At 37.4% G+C, this 18347-nt stretch overlaps 1 protein-coding gene across 1 annotated transcript; it reads right to left on the bottom strand.

The window, feature by feature from the left end:
* Positions 1 to 12173: 12173 nt before the first annotated feature.
* Positions 12174 to 16404, bottom strand: zic3 (zic family member 3 heterotaxy 1 (odd-paired homolog, Drosophila)). The gene is made up of 3 exons (XM_066715169.1): positions 15109 to 16404; positions 13874 to 14037; positions 12174 to 13176 (listed from the first exon to the last, which is right to left on the bottom strand). Exons 1-3 carry the CDS (start codon positions 16106 to 16108, stop codon positions 12994 to 12996), a joined length of 1347 nt encoding a protein of 448 aa, XP_066571266.1. The 5' UTR covers positions 16109 to 16404; the 3' UTR covers positions 12174 to 12993.
* Between the last annotated feature and the right edge of the window lie 1943 nt (positions 16405 to 18347).

Raw genomic sequence — 18347 nt, 5'->3', positions numbered from 1 at the left:
ATGATATATGTACATACAATGTTTAAATGGAAGGATAATAAAATCTGGAATTTGAGCACCATTTCTTTTTAGGATTAACCAAGTTTGGAATATTATTTTTTGGTGAGGGGTAAGGGGAGAAAGACTGTAAGAAAGTAAACAAGTATTATTTATTTATATATATTTATAGATATAATCTATTATGAGAATAAAACTTGCATTCATATGACTACATAGGTATCATTGTAGTTGAAATGTAGATACAGTATGGAATCTTCTTAGTATTTCCCCAATGATCTATTTTTTCTTAATTAAATAAATTATATGAAGAATTCCAACTTAAAGTCTAGAAATCAAATTAAACATCACAATGCAACTCTATAGAAATAGTCATGCTTTCCATAACTTAAATCCTGACATTTCTAAATAGACAATCATCTTGATCAGAAACAGTCACTGTGCAGGTACGTATCTTTCTTCCTCCAGAATGCAGTAGAGTTGGAGATTGTTTTACTATGCATGATAAACAGTGCTCTTTTATTGAATACATATCTTTGCCCAGATGATAGTATGCACTTTGGAATCTAAGGAAATATTTTTATGAGGAATGCAATATTTTCCAATAGAACAATAGTGTAGCTTATGTAATGCAGGTACTATAGAGTGAAAAAACATTTGTTTTTCATTTAACTACAAAACAAAATCCTGAAAAGTAACTTGCAAAACAGGTACAGTAATTTGTGTGATGCTATCCATGGAATTTGGAAAATTATCTTATGGGGTAAAATGGAATATTTTTTTAAAATAACAAGTGTGGAGTCCGGTTTTGGTCTTGCAGCTGAGTAACATGAACTTGTGTTTTAGTGGAAAGCGGTATTCACAGATCGAGAATAACAATTTGTTTGCAGCTGTGTGGTCAGTGCTAAGTACAGAATGTCTGTAACTGATTAAACTGCAGAAAAGGTGTTTTTCCTCATACGTTCTGTGTTTTATGAGCATGCTTGGACTTGCCAATGTTTGATCTATGGGCAATATCATAATTTCTAATTAATATTACTGCCAATTGTCCTACTGGAATGATTATACACAAATAGTCACAAATAGGATATAGTCTTCCCTTCTTCTCCCTTTACACAGATTTCCCACTTGAATGTCGTGTTTATTAAGCTGTGGAATATATGCAGTGTGGATGAAAAGGTAACGTTATTCCTATAGCATAAAAAGTATAATGTAGTTTAAGCTGTAATTAGAGAATGTATTAACAACATTGATTTGCATTAAAACTATGAAACAGGATGTATCTCTCCTCTAAGATCTACAAAATGGCAACATATATTTGCCATTTGTATTATAACATATCTCCCATGCAAATAGCTGTATCTATCTATCTATATCTATATATATATATATACATATATGTTTGTGTGTGTGTATATATATATGTACATATAGCATCTGAACAATCATGGAAGGGGAAAGTATAACAGGTAAATATGTTCTTGTATTCGCTGCAGATGTGTGTGTGCCCTTGGTGACAATTAAATCATAGTTGTGTATGATAAAGGCTTATATTATATGCCAAATATTGTCTTTATTATTATGTACTCTTACAAAAGTCCACCAGTCCTGTTTATGTTGTAGTGTTGATTATTTTATTTTCTTATTTTCCAGTCAGCATTTATTTTTCAACTGCATACTGTCAGTGCACACCTGTCTGGTTGACAGTGTCTCGAAATTGGTGACACAATGGAGGGAGAAACCCCTGGGGCCGGCAGCCTGATTAATTAACACACTAAATATTTGAAGCCTAAAGCACGCTTTGGAGAGATTTAAAAATGATCGTGCAATCATTATGCAATTAAAGGTTAAAGCTCTGCCTGGACTCACATTTCAAATATATAAATCTAAGTCAGATGTGCCATATTACAATATTTGTAAGAAGTATATAGATTAAGAATGTATTGCAGAGAGGTTGGTGGAAGTCGGGGGACATTGGAAGGGAAATTAATCAAGCCCTTGCTCTTTATATTTTTGAAACTTTGAAAGATTTGCTAACTGCATTTAAGATGAAGTACTAGGCATTTAATTGAGATTTTTGTCAATCAGGTTACGAGAAAAATAAAATAAACTGAAGGTGAAAACAATCAGCAGCCGGCGCGAAAGGGAATTATTGTAACAGTGGTGGGTGATACGAATTGCCTTCATGGAATCAATAGGGCAGTACTTACCTCATACTAAAATAAGTGATCTACTACCCGAGACGGCTGAACGTGTTGCAGTTGCTTTGGGCGCTTTTGAATGGGGATTTGTCCTTCAAAAAGGAAATGATTGGTTAACTTTAAAGAGGGCATTTTAGTTGGGTTTTTGGTCTATCGTATCGGTATCATCCGCTTTTCGAAAGAGATGAACGGCCGCAAATCGCATCCAGGCAGCTTATGCAGTCGTTGATGGAGATTTTCTCCTGGGTTAAAGACTGGTCAGTAATTACTAAACTAATTTCAGGATTTCCATGGACCCTTTTACGTTAACTCTGTGTTTTACAAATTCAGCGCTTCAGATTAAGGACTTAAGATATTCATTGTGTTTCTTCTTCTTCTGAATATTCACTCCTAACTACCAACTATAAAGGAAGAGGTACTAGTAAAGTATTGATGTATTAGTCTGCCCATCCCTGGAGGCTATCCGTTAAGCGCAGTGGGACTTCTTTAGTGCAAATAACAAAAGATGCAAGACACCCTTTCAGTTGCAAACTTTGTTGCATATAGTTCGACGTTAGAAGAATGCGAATCTAACCAGCCATTGAATGTCAAGCACCACATAATGATGTCCACAATGCACACCTTTAAAGAAACGGATAATGAAAAAAGGGGGACATAAAAGTAAAAAAAAAAATAGAAGATACAAACCATAGGAAATTACTTGTGTGTAACGGTATGCTTAACTAATCTGGCAGTCCGACATGCACTTACATCCTCTAAAAACGGGCGTGTGAGTTTACTATATAATACACCTAGACAAAGGTAGTGGTATAGCTTTGCTGGGGTCCCATGTGTAATATAACATATTCACAATGGCATTCATTTCATAACCTTCCTATTCCAATGAAAAATAACTTGTATATAAGGAAATTTACATATTTTAATTGACCCTTATAAAACTGTAGCTTAAATTGCAGAATAAACACAAAACAAAAACGCAAAATTGGTCTACATTGGGTGTCCGCTGCCGCATCCGCATCCAAAACTTGACACACACAAAATAAAAACGATCTGTCTTATCAGATCCTGACACCAATTAGTCTAGACCCACTTTACTTTCTCCCTGAATTGTCCTCCGTTGTCCATGGAGGTGAGAGTCTTGACATTGAAGCCAGGTCCTACAGAGATATGGCTGCCTGAAGAAGTGTGAAGAAAGTCAATTGCTCATTAATAAGTCTTTCATTAGAGTTGAAAATGAGACCATCAAATTACAAAACACCATTGTAAGACCTGCTTGCATTACCATTCTGAACATCTGCTTCTTTGAAAACAGCGCACCGCTTCACTTTACACACTTGGGATCCATTAAGTTCGACTCGTATGCCAGCTTTGTGGATAAATTCATCAAGTTTTTGACACCTTCCCATATGTTAAGAAATTAAAAGTGACTCTTGTTGGGCATAAAATGTATTATCTCCGAGGATTCTTCAGCATTTGGTGGAGAAAACAACATTATTTTTAGGACGGGGTAATTGAGAGCTCTTTCATTGTGAAATTAACGACAGTATAATGACATCACGGTCGTAATTAGAAGCGCTTTTCACCCAAGACAGAAATTAAAATGGCTTAATTCGTATGCATTTTTTACAGTATTAGCCGTAGCAAACGAAAAAGCGTGCATGCACCCATTAATCTGACGTTTATTAAAAGGTGTTCAAAGTCAAAAGTCTTCAGCCAGCCCGCATACGTTTTTAAGATTGACGTGACCAAATCAACACATACATCTTTTTTTCATTTATTAAATAATCCGTTTTCATTACACGAATGGACATACATAGCCTACCAGCTGTGTTGAAAGTAGTTATATACAGACTACTGTAATAACTGAAGACTTTTCGGTTTACACTGTAAGTCAATTCGAATTGTACTGTACACTATTCTCAGAAGTCCTTATTCATCCTTTGAATTTGTCTGACAGAGGCATGTAACTGTTCGAAGAAGGGGAAAGGTTTAAATTAAAATCACAGATGTGTCAATAGATTATCTCTTAGACCTAGATTACAGGAACTGTGGTACTACTACTACTACTACTACTACTACTACTACTACTACTACTACTACTACTACTAATAATAATAATAATATTAATAATAATAATAATAAATTGCTTTATGACACATTTTGAGAGAGTTAGGTTTAGGAAAGCATTGGCTTCCAAGCTGTTGATATTATGGGGTGTTGTAGCAATGGTTATTTTTCGGGGTGGTGGGGGGGCGTCAGACATCTTTGACTGCCTCCCTGTAGTGAAGAGGAAACACTCAGAGTCAAGGTACGCAAGTCAGCGGACGGGTCAGGTCTTTATTGGTCAGCATGTTTCTGAAAAATAAATTCACAAACATACAATTTGCTAGGCAATGAAAAAGAAACACTAGTAACTATTGTCGTGGATGTCGTTTTTCAATTGTAGTATCAAACTTTTTAATATCACACTATAGTAGCTATAGTAATGCCTTTCCCAATACACACTGATTGTGAGCTATTTATATCCCTTCCAATACGCTTACAAAGTGTGGCCGAACTGCTGCTGCGGTCGTATAACGGGAATCACTGGGATCCAAAACACACCAGTAATAAAACATCTTATATATTTGCAAATCTGCAGTTTGTTAAAATATATATGTATTTATTTATACATCTATATCTAAATCCAGGACAGTGAGTTGGTATCTGCTCTGTCACGATTACCTTCAAGTAGTTTTAAAGCGATCACAAATTAAATGGTTATGTAAATATTCTTAAGGACCCTATCCTCCAGTCCTTAATCCTGTTATTGAACTAAATGACAATGCCATTGTTTTCCCTTCAGAAAATGTTTTGCATTATAATCACTCTGCAACAGGTCTCCATAAAGATTTTAAAGAGGCATATCCTGGATTATTAGGCTCATTAAAGCTTTTGCATATTCACCACTTGCCCGGTGTTTTAAAGGTGAAAATAAGCATCAGTAATAAACGCAACATTAGCCTAATTGCGATACATAATGGTGATAAATAACAGAAAGAAAGGGGATCTTTCAGCAAATGTTACTAATCACATACATTCTGATTTTGTTAAAAGTTAAAGCATAATTTGTTAGATTATACAAGCATACGAACACACATATAGTATACATGCATACATACACATAAGACTAAGCTTAATTACGTGCTGATCTCCTACAAATATCAATAATTCGGTTACTTTCAGTTTATTTGGAATTGACTGTCACAAAATACAAGACCGTCAATTGTTTCTTTCATTAAAAAAAATATGTAATAGGGGATATGTACAATCCAAAGACGTTGTTCTAGAATGAAAAATAATTAGAAATACAAAACTGAGGGGAATGCATTGTTTTCTAGAACACAGAAAGGAGAAATGAGTGGCGCGTTGCCTTACCTCTGTATTAACCCATTGTGCACCGTGATTCTGGACGGAGATTCGCAGTAGAGCTTCAAAACAACTTACATATATACACTTCAACATCTGTATGCCATGGAGGAAACATTACAACATTTTTAATATTGTAACTGTTGTTGTGATTGTTGTGCTTACTTTTTAATTAATATTCTCCAATGTGTGTATGTGTATATATATATATATATATATATATATATATATATATATATATATATATATATATAGTGCATATTCATTGTGTCGCATCAAGTTGTAGTGGCAGGGCAGCACGGAGAGGTGGTTTCAGAGACAGCTGCCGGATCCTGGCTGTGGAGAAGGGCTTACCGACATGCGCCCAGATCCCCGGCCTTTTCTCTTTTTCTTAATTTCTCTCTCTGTCTCTCTTCTTTACAGTTTTTTTCCTTCAAAACTGGCATGTTTGTTTAAATTCCACACTTGCTCTTATACACGCCGATGTACACAATTCGGCAAAGAGAAAACGAAAAAGGAAACTTTATATGAGCGATTTCCCCACCCCTTTAGTCCATAGTAAAATGACAGATTTTATAGGTTTAATAAAATGTAAAAATATTATCCCTTAATATAATCAAATCGAATGCCATTTGATCCGGGATATTAGTCTACTGTTAGTTTTTGTAATTATTTGTATTGTCGTTAATGTTGTGTAGTGCGGCTTTGATATCCCTCTCCTATAAACACGAAGAGAATGGATATAGGACTGACTTCTTAAATTGGTCGAGACGGAACTCAAGCAAATGCCAATTGAGAAGTTTTAGTTTGATTTGTTTTTGCTCTGATAGGCGCCCGAAACGGAGAACAAGATTTTAACCAGTCTGCACTAATTGCAATTGAATCTGCTAGGTAATTATATAATGGTGTTAACTGTCCAGCTTGAAAGTGGAGTGTTTTTTTTTTGTTGTTTTCTGCTCCAGTAACCCCGGAGCGGCCCGGTAGTCTGGGTAAGGCCAAACAGTAGTGCTAATATATTGTCCAACTGGAGGTGCTGTGGTAATTTATGATGCAAAACCCTTAGCCAACCTGGCGGCCACACACGCTGCACACTCAAATGTTGAGTTTGGCTTGTCGCCTGTGGAGAGATTTTCTTTTTTTAATAAGTAGATCCGATAGTATTCCATGCTATGATTTACTTCGCTCTCTCTATATATATTTTTTCAAACTTTGAAATGACATAATAGAGAGTAGTGACAGTAGAAAGGAGGAGCAGAAGGCATAGCAGCAAATGAAGAACACGTTTAAACCTTTATGTGAGCGTGAAAAATTACGACACTCAGTTCCGTTAAATTTATCATATTCGTTACCACACATGCTACAAAATTCCCAACAGGTATCTTATAGACAGCTAAAAGCTATTTATTTTAAAGACACATAGGTGATAAAGTTTGAATAGATATGCATCTATATTTCTATCTTAAAACAGTTTTATTATATTTTATTTTCGAAAAAACTCAAGATTTCTTGAGATTTTTTTATACATAGTATTTTGTATTCTTGTTCAATCCTATTGCATATGATTGCAGTCTGCTTTGAATGAATTGAATGAAAACATGCACGCACATTTGCTTCTGATATCCACTGTGTCGGGGAATGATACGTGGAGTTGTACACAGTAGAGGACTCCGTATCTATAGATACTTATTTAAGAAATGTAGCCGCATGAATTGTGACGTGTGATTTGTTTACAATCTTTCCCTGCCTGCGTATCGGATCCTCTGCGCGGTGCTAAAGGTTTCTCCGCTTCGTTAAAGTCAAGTGTGCATGTCACATTACACAAAAATATAACACTGATTATCTAAAAGGATATTTAAGTCGTTTCATGGATAAACCCAGTCGTCCAAAAGTAGGCTATTGATCATTAACTATAATTATGGTTTTGTTTTTTAACTTACGTGCAATGGACAGTTTTTTTTTTCTATTCAAGACTCCTTTAGTTTATTCCTGTTGCTGCAGGAATTAATACTTTTTAATAATATAGAGCTATTGACAGACAGAATTGCAGTAGGCCTCATAGCTGTGTACGGCATTCTCTTGTGGCCACTCTTACGGGAAAGGTAAATGAAGACTATGTGTGATCCCTTTCCGACCATAACGAATAATCGCATACAAACACTGTGTGTAGGCACTAACACGACGTGATGCCAATAGTGCCCATACAAGTCTGACGCAACTATGTGTACAGGATAGAGCGCAGGAAATTAATTACACATGTTAGTTCAGATATTTCATAACAGTTCAAGTAAGAGAATCAGAAACACGTTTGCAGTAACATCTTTTTAAGGGCAAGCCGAGCTCTTTCCTAGACCCAGTTATAGTTATAGACTATATAGTTATTGTTTTGTCTTTCAAATAAAAAATGGAGAATAGAAGTGGACTGTGAATCTATTGCATGCGTTGCGTGCCTAAACTAATACCTTAAGGCATTCATGCACACGTTACAGCAGGCCAGGCGAGAGGTAATTTAGCCACTGACTTTATTGGGATCACATAAACACGGTTGCGTGACAAACAGCGCTGGAGCTGCCTGTATCGCTTTATCCTCTTACACCGGGCTTCCCTGCTTAGCTACCAAATGCTATGTGATTGAAGAGAAGGGAAGGGAAGGGAAGGGAGGAGGGGAGTTGGGGACGACGGAGGAGGAGAGGGGGGGTGATTTGTCTATCAGTCTGGCAAATAATAAAGTCATATTTTTTCCTAACCAGATTACGATTGAAACTAACTATGTACAATTAAGATTTCAGGGGTCTGAAAGAAAGGCACTATTTAAATTGCGCCAGCTGGCCTTTGTAGGGGAATGCAACTCTATCTCAACGACACGGCTGATATCGTTCGCCTTTTATGTGTTTTATATAGCTGGATATGAAAAATGGTAGATCGGTAGATACGTATATGTCTTTAAATTGGCGGTATAAAATTGTGCGATTATAATCAGTAACGGTGTAATTTATAGACATCCCGGGAAAAGGGTTTAGTTACATGCAGCGTTTTTAGCTGTGGTGCACAACTAAGCACAGTGCACACAAGCATGGCAACTCTGAGGCATGTGCAGCTGAGCGCTAGTCCAAATGTGAGCATGCAGTTCACTACACATTGTTACTACTATACCCGAGCTGCGGGCAACATCATTATTACCAGGCTGGGGCTCCAAAACACTCCTACCATGTGACTGGCAGCGGTTTCGGATCCCTTTGAAAGCAGCCCCTACAAAAGGCTTGTTTTCCGGCGAGGTACCTCGTCTCCTCGTACTATTACTAACTTTAATGTCGATAAACCACGGATATGTTGCATGCGGCTTATTTAAGCTATTACAAAAAGAGCATGTATTCGCCAAGTTCACTTCGGGTTTCTATTGTGGCTCCGCGGGTCACCCGGCGCCATATTGTGACGTCATGAAGTTCGTCTAGAAGAACTTGAACTGTCGGGAAAGATAATAGAGCGCGCCTGCGCAGGAGGGGAACCCAGGGTTTAAATAAATTCTTAATACTGTTTGTATTTCAGGATGGGGGTGGGGGTCTTTGGGGGTTGGGTTGAAAAGACTCCGAATCACGAAAATATATTGAAGTGGTTTGCTGCTCAATGGTGTATATTTTATTTAAAGCCATGGTGGAAATGCATAGTACATTAATGAGCGTATTGCAAATTTCCAGCAACTTTGAAGACAAATATGATAAGTAGCATATTGTTGTCATGCACCATTTTGGGGGGATTAATTGAACATTAGTATCACTAATCCAGAATAAGATGCCAACGATACTTAATGTATTTGTAATATTTATTTACAATGTCTTTATTGATAACGCCTATTAGGAAAACAAACTTAAACTTGGGGAGGGGGGGCGTGTTAGTTTTTTATTGTGTGATCGTATGTTTCTCTGTCTGCCTGTGTGTGCTTTGAACAGGATAGGTAGAAATAACTTTTTTAAATATACAATCATCCGGTATTCTAACGTCACCGTGTCTGCTCTGACTTAACTGAGTAGGTTAGTTACTACAAAATATATGGTTTACATTATCTATTTACTTGCATATCTTATTAATGCACAAGTATTGCATTTACTTATTTTGTCAAATTATAGTGAAAAATACATGTTAATTATTCACATTTAATATTTCACACGCAGGCGCACAACCCAATTGTATATTTTTAACAGCATTAGACACATATATTTAAACATTTCCTTTATAAAACTATACAGGCTTATTTCAGCATTACAATACTTACATCTACAATAATAGATGGGCACGGGGATTGCTTCATTTTTTTCTGATGCTTATTATGCAATGCATTTTAATGTTCACGTTGTTCGATTTGTTTTCCAACTTTGTGAAAGGCAGATCTTATATATAGCCTACTGACACACACACACATTTGCTTGAGAAACGTGACGTGACTAAGTAGTTGGTTATATACATAATTATATTACTCAGATAATGTCTCCTTTGGGGTAGACAACAGCAAATTTTACAACACAGGGGAATCTGTATGCTGCACGTCCGGGTATGCATGCAAAGAATATACTGAGTACTCACCCAGGCTCGATAATCTTGGCTAATGCAGCAGCCCGAGTGTGTAAAAGGTATTCATTTTCAGACTGATACTCTTCCACCACTGTTCTTGTTAATGTGTACAGGTGGTATACGGGAAGATCATATACAGCACAGTTGCCGCATGATTGTTAACCCAGCAAACCGTAAAGTAATAAAATTATGATTACAGTTTTAAGACAGAGCACGCAGTACTGTGCGCATCGATACCAGTACACATACACTACAAATAGGCTATGCCACTGTCACGAAATAGCACGCTGTCACTTACTCTGGTCGGTGTGATCGTGCATGAGCAATACCAATCTCGACAACATAAAACTTTTACTTTTTCGTGTCTCTCCCCAGAAGCAGATACTAAGATGGCGCCTTGCCACTATCAAGTTCAAGTCGATTACCTTGTCCTCACAGCTACAGTGACAGAGCTGGGAGGGCACTGAAGGCAAAAACCATATAATCAGTTTACAAATTATATATATAAATTACAACCTTTTATTAAATCACAATTGGCCTATTTTAATACATTTAATATACTCATATTTTCAACCCAAAGCAGCTTTCAAAATGCACGTGGTGTTTCGTATTTTAGAAAACTTCTGAATTCGTATAAGTTAATCATGTTTTTTTTATATATATATATATATATACTTTATGATACAGAAAGAAAGTTGAAGAAATTGAAACGTTTACTTTTCAGGTGTGATGTAGCAACTGTCCCAGCTTCCCTCATGAATTATACAAAAATAAAATACAATACAATAAAATACTATTTAAAAATCTGCCACCGTTTGTAGGAAATAAAAATACAATCTTACTACTGTAGGCTACTTTCTGTTAGCTAATGAAGCTAAAGTCCAACGTTTCAAAAACAATACACTTTTTAAAAATACAGAGAAACACCTTTGAAGAAAATGTCGAATACACATGGATTTTATTCTAATACATCGAATTTTGGTCATTATAATGGTCATATATATATATATATATATATATATATATATATATAGTACACTATACTATACATTAAACTCACATGGGGGAATGGGCGTTACTACAGAAGAAGCCCATTGTTCCAAGTCATATGTTGTAGTTTTATTGTGTTAGTGTTACTGATTTATTTATGGTGCTTATAAAATGTATTGATATATATATATCTGTTTGTGTGTATATATACACACACAAACATACACACAGCTACATACAAGTGTACATTATTTTGAAATATTTGAGAAGTTCCAATTAAAAAATCAGTCATTGTAGAATCAGAGACCCACCCCTTCTTAAAACTGTACAGTGAGAAATAGACAAACTTTATCACGTACATTTCACGAAAGAACTATATTTTTAAAGGTGCAAGCTGACAATGCAAAACAAACTTTAACGTTTTGCGTTATGACAGTGTTTCTTACTGACACTCAAACATAACTGGAAACTGCAAGGACAGCCAATACTGGAACCCCATAAATAACTGGGCGATCAAATGGTTGCTGTGTTTGGGTATTTGACTCAAGCATGTAGAAAACTCATATCATTGTCATCCTTTAGATCTTTAGGATTTATGATTGACAACTATATGCACTTCCATAACTCCATATCTGAGAGCCTAATTGAGTGAAACGCGGTAGTGTATATAAATGATATCTAATGGATCATCTGAATGTGTGGTGAGGTGTAATTGCTTGTACAAATGTATTCTACAGTCTCGGGCTATGAGTAAATTAAAGTAAATTAAAAGAAGCTACATTCACCAAGATGAATATACTGACAGAAAAGATTAACAGGATTATCCGTCAACCATAGGTCCACAAGAACGTTTTTGTACAGTTATATGTCGTACTCTGGGCGCACAAGTAAACACAGTTAACTGGGAAACAAAATATGTTTTATATAGCACATGTCAATTCTTAATATTGATATCACTGTTTTAATATAGATCTACATAAGACATATTTTTAAAAAGATACAATAGCAAGTATGTGAGCTTTAAATTTGAGAATTTTAATGTTAAGGTGGTTATAACCCAAAGCTGTACATAGTCTTGTTAGAAAACATTTCCATAAATATCATTTAAGTTTCGGAACTTATGCCCATAATTAAATTACAAATTGATAAATATGGCATCATGGATATGTATTTACAAAGTTATTACAAAAGGCAACGGTATATTGAACGGTAACAATCGTATTCTAAAGGTACCACATTCTCCACCTGAAAACGGACGTTAACAACATTTTCGACCCCATCAAACAAGGAATACATTCACGAGTATATATTTATTATTTATTTAATTTTTTCAAGTTCAAGACAAAAAAAAAAAAAAGACTTTGGCACGTTTCTTAAGACTGTGTGAAGTTTTAACAATCAATTATAAGGCGACACGAGAATCACCATCATCGTAAAACACACCGTGAAAGATTCTTCCTTAAAAAAAATAATTAAAAAAAAAATAATAATTAAAAAATCATTTTCTGAAATCTGGAAACTAAACAATAAACCCCCATTTCAATTATTGTTATTATTTGTGTTATTATTATTATTATTATTATTATTATTTTGTTTTGTTTGTTTTGAATTATTATTATTATTATTTGTTTTGTTTTTTTCTTTCTTACTCCGATTGAAAGTCTCGTATCCTGAGAAGGGAAAGGCCTTGTTGCTTCTTTTCATTCCCACTCCAATTCTAGTTCATGTCCTGAAATGTTCTTCCATCCCCACCCCCCCCCTTTGTACACCTTTAGGGGGGGTGTTTAGGTTTCCTTAACCTCTTGGTCCATTTCAGAGTCTGCTTTGCTCTATTTCAAACGTACCATTCATTAAAGTTGGGCGGAAGTCCGTCGTTGTGTGTTGAAGTGTTTTGAACGGCTGACGGGGGAGTTTTTGTGGGGTCTTCACTGCTCGCTGAGACCAGGGCTGGTGGGGTTGACGATTCGTACCCAGAACTTGCAGCTGGAGAGGACTCTGACCCCTGTGACTCGTGGACCTGCAATAATAGTAACAACAATACAAATAATAACCATCATCATCATAGGCGAAATGTAACAATTCAGTATCGGTTTACATTCCAAGGTAGTTGCAGTTATAGCTGTATTAAAATGACGTCTAAAATAGTTTACATTTATATCTGCACACAATCTTTAGATTTCTTTGGAGAAAACAACGCATGTCCATCCAAAGAGGGGATGGGAGAAAGTTTACTTTTTAACTGTTGATGTCTGACCAGGAGAGTTAATTTAGTTTCTGAGAAGTCGTGTGCAGCATAGCTGAGGACAAATTAATAGCAATTGATGGTAATCTATGGGGTAAGATAGAATACCCATCTTCTATTTTACTAGATTTTATAAGACCTGATAGTTTTAAAGTAGTATTTTTTTTTCTGTTGTCCACAAATGTTCATAATTTAACAATCCTAAAACAAAAAAACAGATCATAAATAACGTACACATATAAACATATAAATATAAAATTATATTCTAATCACAAAATGTTATTAAAATATTAGCGAAAGCTTAGGCTAATGTATTTAGGTCGTTGTATTTATCTATCTCTATAAATCAGGAGATGAACTAAACAAAATATAGCCTATATTTGTCTATAATTCTCCCCTATGTGGCTGTTGTTCCGGGGGAGAGAAAACACATTTGAATGTGTTTACACCCAGTAAATAAATAGTTAATTACCTTCATGTGTTTCCTGAGAGAGCTGGGGTGTGTATATGACTTGTCGCACACTTTGCAGATGTACGGCTTGTCTGAAGTATGCACATGCATGTGTTTTTTTCTGTCACTGCTGTTTGCAAATCGTCTGTCGCATCCCTCGAACTCACACTTAAACGGCTTTTCACCTACAAGAGAAAATCAAAAATAATGAAAAAACCTGATACGATTGCATTTGGAGAAAAAAAGTGACTTCACAAGATTCTGACCTAATCTAAACGATTGGCCCAAAACAACGAACGAGATATACATGTGTGTTGTTCTATTTGATCATTTATATTATATGAATATAATATAATGTATCACACATCGTATTCTCTGAAATGTATTTTTTTTAGCAAACAAAATGCATGCTGAATAAGTAATTGAATTTAGATCTCAATGAATCCTGTATAAATTGAACATTTACAAACAGGGGTGAGAAAAAAGAAAACTCCACCACTATGTACCACTATGGATACACACATTAGTCGTAATTAAATAATTGTCACTTAAAACAAATATCTAGAAGAAGAAAAACACTGGCTTAACAAAAAAGTTTCATTGATTTAATTATGGTGTCAATCAACAAAAAGCACGGAGGCATTGGATCACTGCGTTTACTCGTCGTTTCCTCCAACTTAGAGATAACCAAAAGTAAATTGTACGATTCACACATAGTTATCGGGCTTTCAGATGGAGAAAGATGTCTGTCTCCCACAAATAAACAAAACGTGAATAATTTCAGCATTTTCAAACAACAACCGACCTTGTTTTTTCCCTTCAATAAATGTGCAGGGAAATTTTGAACCGGTTCTAATAATAATAATAATAGCAATAACCTAATAATACTAATAATAATTTCCCTCTAAGTGTATTTCATGCTAGTTTATCGTCCATAATACCCCTATTTATCACCAAGTGGCCTGTGAATCACCAGAACTACTTGAATGCGCTTCGTAATGCTTCTCACATCTTTCCAAACCTCACACTTGAACAACAACAACAACAGGCCGTCCATAATCCCTAACTGAGGCACACATTTTCTGTAGACGAGGGGACTCCACTTCTCCATATTTTGGGTCCCCACCAGACAATAAAATCAATTAAAAAATACAGCTCATGCGAAAATAACGTGCGCTTGCACGATCACGGTGAAAGCACTGACACACCATCTCAAATGTATATCATGAAAAGAGTCAGAAAACGCCACTGTTTACCTGTATGAGTTCTTTTGTGAATTTTCAGATTTTCGGACCTGGCAAATATTTTTCCACAGCCAGGGAACGGGCAAGGGAAAGGCTTTTCCCCCGTGTGTACTCTGATGTGATTCACCAGTTTGTATTTCGCTTTGAAAGATTTCCCTTCCCTTGGACAATCCTCCCAAAAGCAAATGTGGTTACTTTGTTCTGGGCCGCCAACATGCTCCATGGAGACATGTGTCACCAGCTCATGCATGGTGCTGAAAGTCCTGTCGCAGGTCTTTTTGGGTCGGTTCATCTGATTCTCGTCTATCCATTTACAGGACATTTCTTGCTTAATGGGCTGCCTCATGTACCTAAAGAAAGCCCCCGGGCCGTGGTGCGTCGGTACGTTCATCCCCATGTTCATGTTGATCGGGTGGTTGTAGTTGTGCAGCTGGGCAGTGCCATAGGGATCCGTTCGGGGGCTGGCGACGGGTCGGTAGGGGTCTGGTCTTCCGAAGATGTCCCCACGTAAACCCAGATGCATTTGACTGTTGACCACATGGCCGTTGGGAGAAGTGTGACTGGCGCTCTGTTCGTGGAGTCCGGGAAACAAGAGGTGCCCCGGGTTGTCCGAGATCCCCGGAGGTCCGTGGAGGCTCCCCGCCGCAGGAGCAAAGATCCCGTGCTGGGCGCTGCTGGCGGCGGACTCCCCAATTCCTGCGCCGCGGTTGCGGAACAGAAAGTCTCGGGTGGAATTGAACGCTCCTCCGCCGTACGAGCCCACCTGCCCGCCGTGGTGGTGTCCCAGAGCAGCGGCGTATCCCGACGCTTGAGGGGTGAACGCGGAGGTCTGGCTGGAGGCGATGTCGTGCGCCACGGGGCTGAGCTTGAACGCCGCAGAGTGAGAGGACTCTCCAAAGGGATTGAGCCCCAGTCCCGCATCCCTGTTGCCCATGTCGTGGTGCCTCGGTGTCCCAAAGCCCCCAACTCCAAGCGCGGAGAACTGCGGACCGCTGTCAAGCAGCATCGCCATCTGGAGCGACGCGGAGGGGACCAACTACAAAAAAAAAGAAACAAGATATCACAGACCCAGGTCGGCGGAGTTCTGCACAACAGCGCGCAACTGCAACTCTTCTGCTTTGTTTCTTTGCGCAGAGAAGGCAAAAACAGCACAGAAACTGCACAAAAAGGCAAAATCCCCCTTTCAGTAACAGGGGGAGAAAAAAAAAAACTCCCGTAACTGTGATCCTTGAGAAAGAGGATCAAACTTTCCCCCCCTTTCCTAGTGAATGATGTCCTTGGACTGATAAAGTCAATCACTCACTCCCTGCACATAAATGAACTCGGGAGGCAGCCCTGCGCCGACCAATAAGAAGCGCGGAGCTGCTGCGCCATGTGACGACAGCGCCGGCCGCTAATTGGCTGGACGCGTCTTGATTGGCACAGTTTAGCATTGAAAATGGCAGTTCAGCTCCGCGCTTGGATTTGATTGGTCAGTCAGGGCATTATGTGCAGGTAAGGCTACGGGATATTATCTCGCTTGAATAATTGTGCCTTGTTTATTCCCCCTTCTTCTAAACACGCCAGCTGTTTTGAAACTTATGGTTATTAAAGTTATTAACATTATTGTTATATTTGTTTTCTTATTTTATTATAGTACATGTACTATATGAAAGGATTTCTGGATTTTTTAATATATATATTTTCTCTAAACAATTCAAATAGTGTATTACTAGCAAAGAGTTGCCTGGAGCAGCAATTATATAATTTTAAAACTTAAATAAATAGATAAATAAACAAACGGGATACTTAGTGGTATTTCAAGTTAAATCTTTGATTTTTTTTTCTTTTCGTTTTTAATTAGTAATATCCAACTGTTTAGCCAAATCGTCCCCTTGGGTGCAGACTATAAAACGTCCTTACCCTTTGAAATATTGGCACATGGAGAATAATAAAATCGGCAACTTTCGAAAACCAAAAGGGCCCGCAGATTTATTAAGGTCCCTTTTTAAGAGGTTGTCACTGTCTTTCCCAGCTATGGCATTTGTCTGCTGCCGGAATTGGATGCGCCTGCTTTAATAAACTATTGTGGGAACCGCTATGTCAAAAGCTGACGTATAGGCTCCACTCCAGAAGAAGAGCGTTGCGCTATATAAAGATCATTTTTCATAAGACGATTTCGTAAAAACAAGGGGGAAAAAACATAAAAGCCAGTTGTAAGATGCATTCAGACGCCCTGTAAATTTGGGCAACGTCGAGGTGTTTATTTCTAATTTAAAACCCAATGAAAAAGAAGACCGTTCTTTATTTATTTAATGTACAATGATTTTTTGCGGGGTGGGGGGGTGGGAGCTATTCACGTTACGCGGTCATAAACATCTCTGGCAGTGCTCCGAATTTCTGCTTTCTCTACTGCGTGGGAGGGGGACCATTTTCTTTCCAAGACACTATAGGGTGTAGGACGCCGAAATAAAGGACGGAAAGAAAGATGGCAGTAATTGTAATATCCTCTCTTTTTTTTTACCGAGCCAAAAAACTCGGGCTATTGAGCCAGTTTCACAGGGTTGCCGCCGACTCGCTGCAGGAAACGTAAAATCTGATCAAGTTCAGAGACGCGCTGAGTGCTTCAAGCGGTGCTTTATAACTCCAATCCTTTCACGTCCTGTTCCCCAATCAGTCTCAGGATAGAGCTCACATTCTTTATTTTAGAGATCTGAACAAAAAAAAAAAAAAAAAAATCTTCAAATCACTCCTTCATTTCAGCATTCACCCTCCATCCACCCAGCTATCATTCTTACAACTCAGTCTGCGAGAATAATGTTAAAGTTGCAAGGTGAGTCAACTCTTACATATTACGGACAATATTTAAAATTTAGTCCGTTTTCTTTTTTTTTTTTGGTTGTTGTAAAGGGAAGTATATATATATATATATCTTTTTTTAATAATTGTTTTAAAGGGGGTGGGTTATGATAATGTATTAAATAACGGGCCTGGAGGACCTTCAGAATTAGAGCTCGTCTTAAAAATTGAATGATGACTGCTTTACTGCCCCCATATGCAAAACCTTCCTCCAGGAAAGGAAATACCGGTCATGTCCAGTTGTTTTTATGATTTATTAGACGGTCCAGCACTGGGTAAGATAAATTCGTTGATGGAAAAAAAGGGGCAACAAATGTTAATCTTTTGGGCAGAACCAAAGCTTTGCCCTATTGTGCCCTTCGCAGTGACTGGGACACTCTTTGGGAACATGCCCACAAAGTCTAGGCGAGTAA

This window comes from Amia ocellicauda, chromosome 10, assembly GCF_036373705.1.
Source record: "Amia ocellicauda isolate fAmiCal2 chromosome 10, fAmiCal2.hap1, whole genome shotgun sequence".
NCBI classification, from domain to species: domain Eukaryota; kingdom Metazoa; phylum Chordata; class Actinopteri; order Amiiformes; family Amiidae; genus Amia; species Amia ocellicauda.
The sequence above is the reverse complement of the archived record's forward strand: the minus strand, read 5'-3'. Positions and strand labels throughout refer to the sequence as shown.

Bases quoted from the DNA above. Each gene is read 5' to 3' on its own strand.
- zic3 (XM_066715169.1), bottom strand. From the start codon at position 16,108: ATGGCGATGCTGCTTGACAGCGGTCCGCAGTTCTCCGCGCTTGGAGTT. The intron at 14,038-15,108 runs GTAAACAGTGGC...TTTCTCTTGTAG, and splicing joins TCACAAAAGAACTCATACAG to GTGAAAAGCCGTTTAAGTGT. The intron at 13,177-13,873 runs GTAATTAACTAT...CTATTATTGCAG, and splicing joins CTCTCAGGAAACACATGAAG to GTCCACGAGTCACAGGGGTC.